The sequence below is a fragment of the Nestor notabilis genome, unplaced genomic scaffold (genome assembly GCF_000696875.1).
Source record: "Nestor notabilis isolate BGI_N333 unplaced genomic scaffold, ASM69687v1 scaffold26798, whole genome shotgun sequence".
In the NCBI taxonomy this organism is placed as follows: Eukaryota; Metazoa; Chordata; class Aves; order Psittaciformes; family Psittacidae; genus Nestor; species Nestor notabilis.
The window spans coordinates 635-11,130 of NW_009940157.1; the positions used below are offsets into that span (position 1 = coordinate 635).

General features: G+C 42.9%; 1 protein-coding gene across 1 annotated transcript in view; it reads left to right on the forward strand.

Annotated features, from left to right (window-relative positions):
- The first annotated feature begins 195 nt into the window (after nucleotides 1–195).
- Nucleotides 196–10,496, forward strand: part of NTN4 (netrin 4) — a 39,523-nt gene continuing 29,222 nt past the window's right edge. The window contains exons 1-2 of the mRNA XM_010020221.1: nucleotides 196–262; nucleotides 6,152–6,693. Coding sequence (XP_010018523.1) covers nucleotides 196–262; nucleotides 6,152–6,693 — 609 coding nt within the window. The remainder of the gene's footprint in view (nucleotides 263–6,151; nucleotides 6,694–10,496) is intronic.

Here is a 10,496-nt window from a genome sequence, read left to right on the forward strand (position 1 = left end):
CCCCAACACACACAACAAACAGCTCTGGACCCAAACGAGAACGAGAAGAATGAGGCAGCAGCCTTGACCCCTGCACTGAGAGGAAGGTGAGCAGAGAGAAAGAAAGCAAGCACAGAAAAGCCATGCGAGCACCAAACCTGTAGGTTACTGCAGCTCTCTTGTGCTTCACTGAGGACAGCTATCCTGCTGACAGCCATGCAGCATAAAGGCATCATGCTGATTGTGTTCTTGGAATATTTTGTATCTGGCCATGGGGAAGCAGGTAAGTGAAATAAATCAATATTGCCATTCTGAAACAATTTATCCTAAGTTGAGCAAGGGGAAAGGGAACAGAAATCAGAGCTGTTGGTTAAAAGAAGTTACGTTAACATCTTTAGTTCAGATCAGATTTTTACAAGGAATCTGGGTTAATCAATATATATAAATGCTTCTTATGCCCTGCAATACACAGCTTTATAGCTCAGTCTCTTCCCAAAGGCTTAAAATAGGATGTACAGTTTAATACATCCTTAAAAATGAGTGTTATTTTTGTGAATGAAAGAAGAGTAACAGAAAAAGAGAGAGGGAGATGGATTACAATGTGCTGGGTATTTGTTTTGAGGATGAAACACTGCCTTCCTAGTCAGGACAAGGGTGAAACAACAACATCCTTGGACAGCAGCACTGGAGGAATCTGGATTACTCTCTGTTAACTCTGTTGTGCATCATCTAAAGTCAGAGACACTGTTTAGGAATTACTATTTATCCAAGCCAGCCCATTCATTCAGTGTATCCCCTGATTTCACAGTTAGCATGCAGTGGACAAGATTAAATTAGCATCAGAGAAAAAATGGATTAGGACAGAGTCCACTCCCCACACTGCCTGTGCTGTTTAAGAGATGGATTTAAGGTATTTCCACACATTTACAATCCTGTCATATTATCCCGTGACTCAATGGGGAAAAAGCCCTGTCTATGACAACATGACAGGGAACGAGTGGAGGGAGGACATGTACCTTAGTCCCCTCAGTGTCTCATCTTGGGCATTCCCTGTTGTCCCAGGCTGGGACTCTCCCTGTAGGATACATCTGTTGACACAGCACAGGAAGGTTAGGGAGCTGGCTGGTGAAGTTGCTGATGCTGTTGCAGAAGGCAGCCTCTTACAAACCAGCCTAAATCTGCTCTGCAGCCAATTCAAAACTGAAAATGAATCTGCAAGAAGATGCAATCTGCAGCCGACTGCTTGGAAAGTGAATTTGAGGGGAGTTCTGCACGGAGCTAAACACACTGAGAGTAACAGTGTAGGACGTAGGGAATAACAACAAAACAGTTGGAAGGTAATGATGTAAGGATTCAGTGTCACTTCAAATGATATATTTGTATATGCATATGTATATACATATATATACATATACATTTATATGTATATGTACATGTACATGTATATATATACATATATGCGCATATGTAGATGTACATGTACATGTGTATGTATATTACAGGCAGGGTCAGTACTGCTCTGACCAAGGTTAGTCTGGACAGTGCCCATCTATGTAAAACGATCTGGAAGTCTCAGCCTTTTCCTGAGCAGACACATGCAGTGAGGTTTGGTTTGTACCTACATTATTAACCTATACAATAAACTCATTTTTCGGCCCTATAGTTGATCCCTTCTGATCAAAAGCAAAACAAATTGATGGGGCAGCTGTGCGGGGAATGGATGAAGTATAATATTTGTGGGGAGTACAATATTTGCCTTCTGCCATCTCTGTGCAGAGAAGACAGTCTGGATTGCCAAGATTGGCTGCAGGGATCTTTTAACATAATGCCAAAGGAAAATAGAACACCTTTGTGGTTAGGCTGGAGGAGTCACTTACTTAGGTTTTATATTGTGAGATGTGACACTTGGGTGATCCTTTCTCCAGTCTTATGCAGGTGAGAGCATTGTTCCCCTCAAATAAACTCTGCAGTGGTCTGAAAACTCTTGCATATTGGGACAGTTACTAAGACAGGTTTCCTTTGCTCTGGGGTTATTCAGCTCCTCTGTAAATGAAGCTGTAGGTGTTGGAGACCATTGTTGCTCCAGAAGGGATGTGGGCAGGCAGACTGGAACTGGCTGCAGTGGAAGAGAGCCCGGACCTGGGATCTTACTCTTCTGTCCATACCCCAGGTCACGGAGGCAGCTTGGGTTTGTAGCATATTCAGAACTTCACCTCCGGTGTATTTATGGAGGCTGGCTCATTAGCTCCAGTTATTGGACTATTTAAGTGCAGAAATACATCAGGCTACTCACAAATGGATGAAAACTTGCCAAACCTATTTAAACCAAATAAACAAACCAAAGGGTCTACAGCACTTCTGTTGTAACGGCATTAAGGTGTAAAGTTCTAGGTCTGAGTAATAAAAACTTGAGCCACTCCTGTCCCCAGGGAGCTCAGCTTCAAAAGAACACCTAAAAGTTTTTGGTTATTAAGAAAAAAGTTAAACACATATAGAATAAGAGAAATCCAGGTTGGACATACATGCTCAAAGTGCTCCATCAAAACCACAGCAGAAGATGCCCAAAGGTTTTAGTGTTCACATGTTGTTCAGAACTGCGAAATTCACTCTCCTGTCCCATGTAGGAGACTTGAACACACACAATCATAAATTTGAAATGGAAAAGGAACAAAACTTCCAATTCAAATCAATTCAAAGTATTAGGCAGCTTTCCAGTCACCTCAGCAGGCTGTGACTGAGTGGTCATATGACCTTTCTTATGTTGGGTATCCAATGGAGGGCAAATAAACCCCCAAAAACCCCTGAACCTGGTTTTAGTTAATATCTACGATGTTCTGCTGCACTACAAGGCTCTGCAGTAAGAGACGTCTGTTTGAGATGGTATCCCAGGAATATCAATAGTATGAGCTTCCTTGAACTGTGTGATTCCCAAACCATCAGATAATGCCGTGTTATAACATGTTATGGGCATGTGCCACTGAGCTGCCACTTTGTGGCACAGCTCTGAAGGACCAGAAAACAAACAAATAAATTAATCATACCATGCCATAGGCATCCTCTATGGAGTAAACCCATCCTCTATGGAGTAAACCCATCCTCTATGGAGTAAAAGCTCATAACTCCATACTAACATGCAGTGCCCATGCGCAATCAAACTGTTTAGTTCTTTATGAATTATTCAGTGAGTCCTCCTGGCACTTGGGGTGAGTCGCTTGTTCTGCTGCTGTTTCTCTCCTGCAGCAGTCTCCCCTCTCTGTCCAGATTCCACATTTCACGTTGGTTCCACAGAATCAGTGAGCGATGGACAGGCTGCACCATTCTTGTGGCCAAGCAATGTTCTGCCAATTGATTTCTTTAAATACAAAGCTTTTAATCGACTGCAGATTTTGTTTTCCAGCCTCTCCCCTCTCCAACTCCCTTCTGCTAATTTGCACTTTGTTCTTCTCCCATTTTCCTAATGACACAGCAGTTCAGACAGGAACTGTTTATTGATGTTGCTGCATTAGCAGGCAGAGGAAACCAACCTTCTTGTGACTCTTATGCAAGAGAACAACCATGGTTTTCTTCCTTTTCCAGGTTCAGATAAAACCAAAACTCAATACAGGACCAATAACCCATTTATGGGAAATATCAAAAGCAGCCATTCCCTTTAAAAAAAGTTTCCTTTTTACTTTCTCACATTCTTGTCTGCAAAGCTTCACTTATTTATGTCCTTGAGTTTAGAACTCCTGCATCTCATTTCCTCCAGGAAAGCTTCAGTGGTGTGATGCATCAGCAGAGATGGACTTTCTTTTAATTACATGGTATATTTATCCATAACCCAATAGCACTTGCAGCATGAACACATTCTTGATCAAAACTAAGTAACCTGACCCTTAGAGCTAATGCTTGTTCCAAGCTCAGTTGTAAGATCAGTCCCACTAAATTCTCTGGAGGCAAAGACGACACTTTTGTGCAGCACTGAGCAAGATCAGGTAATATCCAACCTCCCTTAAACACAGAAATTGCTGGGCTTTCCTTATTTCCAATAACTTTTATCAAACACCTTGGGCATGAACGTGAACCTAAATGCCACTTGCAAAGACATTCTTGAGGCTCACTGTGGTTTTGCTGACCTGCAAATCTAAGTCCTTTCTCAGGACAAAAAGCCTCAGAGAAATTGCAAGGAACCTCCCAGATAAAATCTCTGAAGCTCCTGGTGTTCCCCTGTACATGTGCCAGGCTCAGATGGAGCAAGAAGTTCACAGTCAGAAAGAAAATACATTGAAATGGTCATCAAGCAGCCAGGATGGTGTGAGGGTTAGGTGGAGGATCTCCAGTAGTGCCAGGAATCACCTGCTGAGTTGAAGTCGGGGAGCAAAACCAGAGCTGATAGAGCCAAACATCCCCATCTTCTCCCCTTTTCTCTCCAGCTGACTTCGGCAACTCTTCTCTCACGAAAATTCATCTCTGTGCTGGCACAGGGAGTGGTGGGACTGAGGAGGGGCAGCTTTCACGCCTTTGATCTGAGGAATGTAAGGAGCACATGTAATTCAGGCACTGCTGCAGCCTTCCTTTCTCCTAGGACTTCACTGGGATACTAGACAAAATACTGGGCAGTCCATTCCAACCACTGGTGGAAGACAACCTGCACCAGGAGGAAACCTGCTGTGTCTAAAGACATCACTTTCCTTGAGGAAAGACAGTGCATACCCGTGATCAATAGGATTCAGTGGACATAAAGCAACTTTGTTTTGTGTCCTAATCCTGGGAAGCAAAATGCACGAGGTGTTTTCCAAATAATGCCCATCTCTGACCTTTCTCTTCTGGTCTGTGCAGAAATGTCATGAAGGAACTAAGGAGAGAAACAACTCAGAGGCAAAACTGTGCATGTTACCCACTTTCTGAGTCAGGACCAAAACCGCAGACTAGATTTATTAAGAAATTCCCTCAAAACATGTTTTTCACCTTAAACATTCCCTTTGGAAAGAGGGACATCAGTTTCACCCAACTACATTTACAATTTGAGTATTTCCATAGGGCTGAATCCGAGTCTTTTCTTTGACATAACTTGATTCTAAACTAATTTGCTTGGGGAAAGGCTGAATAAAAACCAAGGAGGGGTTTTAACTGTTGACCTAGACTGTTGAACTAATAGCTGACCTCTGAACTGCTCCTGGATTACCCAGGGTTTACGGTCATCCTAGGTTTCATTGGAAGGGTCGTTTCCTGTAGGACTTACATCCAGCCATCTGACTTGTGACCTCTTGGATTAGATTTATGACCTTGCAAGGTCACTCTTTAACTCCTTCTAGACTGTTAAGTTGCAAAGAGGACGTTATATGTCATTAGAAAGCAGTTTTCTCCAGCATGGTAAGGTTTTGGAATGACCTTTAATGCCAGCGTCACAAGACACTACTGATTTCCAAACAATATTAAAACTTTGTAGTTATTCCTACCCTTATTAATTTAGAAGCAGTTATACACATTGAAGATATTCCAAATTTGCCAGTATTTGCAAATTTGACAAAACAACAGAAGTCACCTTACTTCCATGTCAAGGTATTAAACAAGAGACTTGATTTTAAACTCTTCTAAGTATTAACAACTCCCACTGATCTCAACAGGAGCAGTAGAAACTCAACATCCCTCAAAATTACGCCAGTAATGTACAATTACAGAAATACATGCTCTCTTTATGTGTCTGTATGCAATTAGTGTTTGTAACTTGTTGGGCAGGAATAGTCTCTTTCCTTAATGTATCTACAGTGTGTAGCACAGTTTGACTTTGCTTTATGGTAACAATGAAATTAAATGCACTGAATAGATTCAGTCCTCAGATAAAGAGCTTTACTGGAGTGAAAGTAAGAAAACACAAGATTTCGGTGGTTAAATGTGAAATGCAATAGATGGACACAACCACATTTTCATCAGCTATATCAAAGTGAAGCACCATTAGCATGAATTTTCTGAAGACCTCAGATTCTGAGTTAGGCACCAAAACCAAGGACTAGATTTATTAAGAAATTCCCTCAAAGCGCTGCGTGAAAAGATGAATTAGCTCCCATTAGAAGGAGGCCTCTTGGACGCCAGTCCCCAGATGAGGACTCCAATCATCTGCATGGTCACCTGTGTTACAGCCTGACAACTGTCTGAGAAACTCTCCCTGTTGTGTTCTTTGCCTGTGTTTTAGACCCCACCAGGCTCCGAGCCTTCCGCTGCAATGGCCGCTCCTGCAACCCTCCGGTGGGAAACCTGGCAACAGGGAGGACACCAGTCACCCTCACCACGTGTGGCCAGAACAGCACAGAGCTCTACTGCTTCTACCCAGACCAGAATCTCCTCCATCGGGTCTCCCACGGCTGTGGGCAGCCTCGCTGCACCAAGTGCAACGCCAACCAGCCTGATAACTCCCATCTCCCGGCTGACATGACGGACGATTTCTTCGCAAACCCCATCTCCTGGTGGCAGTCTGCCCAAGGGGTACACAGGGAAGAAATCAGACTGGACTTTGAAACAGAATTCTACCTGACCCATGTCATCGCTGTGTTCAAGTCACCTCGCCCAGCTGCGATGGTGCTGGAAAGATCCCAGGACTATGGGCAGACTTGGAGGCCCTACAAGTATTTCTCTGTCAACTGTACAGCGACTTTTGGGCTCCAGGATGATCTCATTGAGGAGGGCTCCATGTGCACATCCAGGTATTCAGATGCAATGCCCTGCACCAGAGGAGAGGTAAGTAATAACTGAGGTTTGAACTGAGTTTGATGTCAAACAGCTGAGGACTGGCTGAAAATCAGAGAGTATGTACTCAAAGAGATGCCATACACATAAATGAAGAAAGGTCACCCATCCCCAAAAGCTTTGTGTTAGAAAATGAAGGGGAAGAAGAGTGATTATATATCAATGAAAATGAATAGAAATGCTTTAAGAAATGTCTTTTATGAGAATTGCACAGGGTAGGATTAACATTGCCTAATTTTACACTGCAGGTGCCAATAACTGAGCTAGAATTCCAACAAAATAGATTTAGGGAAATGCACATTTATAGAGTCTGATCTATCCAAACTGTTTTCCTCCTTTAGGATGACATGAACTGCATGGTCTTTCTTTTTCTTCTCCATATAAAAAGTCCTAGATGATTGGATGACTTTTAAATACACCCTTCCCTAAGCTGAATGTAGAATTTCTTGCTGGGGGTGACCACTCTGATTGTATCAAGCCACAGGCTCCAGAAATGAAACCACTTAGAAACAAAGCAGAAGTAAGCAGCCAGGTTTCACTATTCACATGGAAAAAGGCCCTCCCGTGGTACCAGTGTTCTGATGTGCTATTAAACATATGCAAAAGGCTTTCTTTTCAAATCAATGTACAATTGCTCTGATGACTCGTCTGACAAGAACATTAATGATTGCTTAGTATTCACATACTTAGCTTAGTTATAACGGTTTTCATTTCCCAATCTTGAAACAGTTCAGACAGGAAAGAGGGTAAATATCATCAGTATTGTTTTATACAGCAGATGTAAAGGCACAAAGGGAGATTATAAGACATTCCTATGGCCACAACAGAAGCTGGAGTCCTTTTACTTCCTTCTCTCTTTCTCAGAGAGGTCACAATCCTCTTGGTTTCCCTGTCCGGAAGCGATCCTGCGGGTTTGGCAGTAATACGTTGCTGCACATTAAGCTCAGGTGTGAGGTGAATGGTCCGAATAGGCTTCAAAACCCACAGCGAATTCAGCAGTGCACTTCCAAATGCACTTGAGAAAAAAGAAACTAGTGAACTATACCTGAGACAGGGAAACAACAGCAAGGACTGAGTCCCTCTTCGTGCAACAAGCTAGGAAACATCTCTACATACTAGAAATCTGGAGCAGATCATCTGACTACTGAACTGCCTTGTTCCTGGAGTAGTAATTCTGCTGGGCACTTACCATGATAACATGAAGACATTTAAGTCAAGCACATCCAAATGTATTCTGCAGAGATTACAGTTTGCCACATCAGCACACAGCCTCGGCAACTAATACCTTTTCCACTCTTCTGTGCCTTCCTATCAAAAATCTGGGAGTACTTTGCAAGATCCATTTAATGATCTTCAGCACCATCCCAGGGTCCTGTTGCCTTTCCACAGGTGGGGAAGAGGAGTGCAGAAGGCTGAAGTGTTTTGTGGTAAACCAGGATAATTCTGGTTGGTTGACTAAGGAAAAGAATACAGGGTCTGAGGTGAATGCCTTGGCCTTACATGCAGAACAACTCTCCCTTCTCTAGTACAGTATCCCCCATCGCCCTGCACTATGTTGGCTTTTGTGCTTACTTTACCTTGAGGAATATCATCCAGACCATGTGTTGCTGCTACAACAAATCTGAGAAGTGGATGGCAAAAAATCAAATAATAAAACATTCATTCAACACAAGCCTTTGTGATAACAAGTGTCAAAATGATTCTGTCAACTTGGGCAGCAGCTACACTGAAATGAATATGTGTATGCTTAAATCAATCAGCGCTGTGGTAGTAGATGTTAGAAAACCCCAGTAATAGTGAGCACAGTCATATATTTACAGGCCACCCTTGCAGATCCCCAATACTTTCACCAACTGTTATACGAATTCAATAAATACAGAGGTCATTGCCTCCAGAGAGCTGAGGATTTCAAGCAGCACGCAGGAATCTGTATGGCAACTTAACAGAGAACAAGGCAAATACTGCTTTCACAGCACATTAACCCAAAAGGATTCTGAAGTTCTGGAACAGACTTTACAGAGGCCTCTTAATGAATCCATGACATGCCACTATGGCAAGGGTGCAAAGGCATGGGGCTTTTCAGGTCAGCAATGTGACACAGCAGATTCTTTTGTGAATGAAAATAAAGGAAGGCAGAGTGTAGTTATTTAAAGTGGTACCTGATCAGATTGCCTGACACTGCTACTGTCACTGAAAGTCTCACAGGAGCTTTGCCCACACATCTTAGAACTGCCACTTTACACCCTATTTTGCAGATGTCACAAATGCCATCAGGCCATCCCCTCAAGCACCGACTCCCAGCTGACCTGGAAGGAAGCTGATAGAATCCCCATCATGACTTTCTGTGTGTTCTCTGCTTCTTTTCCATCTCCACTCCAACCTACCCAATTACTGATCCTGGCAGAGCCATGGATTGCTGAGGAGGTCACGTCACAAGCTGACAGCATTTCTGAAATGATCAAACCCATTCCAAATTGAATGCTCATTAATGCTCTGAGATAAATGCCAGTTTTCTCTGCTGAGGGGGCTGAGGCAATTTCCACCCAATGCCACTCAGGTTTTTCTTGGGCATTGTCCTATTCGTGTAAGAGAACTGACACAAATTCCTTTTTAACAGGGCACAAAAGGAATCAAAAAAGAGACAGTTACTAAGAACACTTGGGTTTAAAATCCATGTGGGACACATCATGAAACAAGATTTCAGGTCAACTGGCTTCCAGAACTGAGGATGTAGGTGTGAAAGGAGAAGGTGGTAAAGCTGCAGTAACTTACATGCATCTATAAACTGAGATGCATCTCCCTGAGGCAGTATGTGGTGGTGGTCCTCCGAGACCATGGGAGCATGGTGGAACACTTGGCAGAAAAGGAACTTTTAGGAGACTAGAATGGAAGAAGAAGGCATCTGGGTGAGTGATGTGAAAATGTCACAACAGAACATATCACTAAGTTAAGGTATACGCCTTGTCTCTTGAAGATTACCCCTTCTCTTTCACCTCTGACAGGGTCACACATCTCCTTTCCATCCAGGTAAGGTACAGCTGAGACAGAAGTTGTGATGCATTGGGGAACAAGTCCTGTAGAAATGCAAGGAGATGACTTCCTAATGACTCTTTTGCAGTTTTCTTTTACTCCAGCATTTACTAAATCTCTTACTCCTTTTGAGACCCAGAGTACTCCTGCAGCTACATTCTATCTATCTGAGATCCTAAATTTCCCTGGAGCCTTCTCTTCTCCAGGCTGAACAAGCCCATCTCTCTCAGCCTGCCTTCATGGGAGAGGTCCTATGCTCATCATCTTCAGTAGACCAGCCTTTGACATAACATCACGAACTAAAACCAATCCCACCTTTTGAAGATCTGTTAATCTTCTGCAAGTGCATCTATAGGCATCAACTGAGAACTTTCTTACCTACTTGTCTGTTTGTTTTTCTTATCTAAAACCTCTGTGCTATATACTCAAGGAGCCTAAAATGAGCCTTCAGGTCAGCTAATGTAAATCAAGCCTCTGGCCCAAACAAAAGGGGAAATGACCACAACATTGCATCAGACAGGAGTGTGATTTACAGTTTAAACATCATATGGGGGAAACAGGGGTCGAAATATTTCAACCTGCATCCTGGCAGCACGTGCATGCAAGGATCTGAGAGATTAAGAACACGTTTTTAATAAACTGGAATATCAGGAAATGAAAACAAATGTTCTCCTCCATTGAAGAAGATGTTTGCATGGAAGGAACACATTAGCATGCAAAGTAGGGTAGAACCTGCTTATAACCACCAGACCCAAGAGGAGACC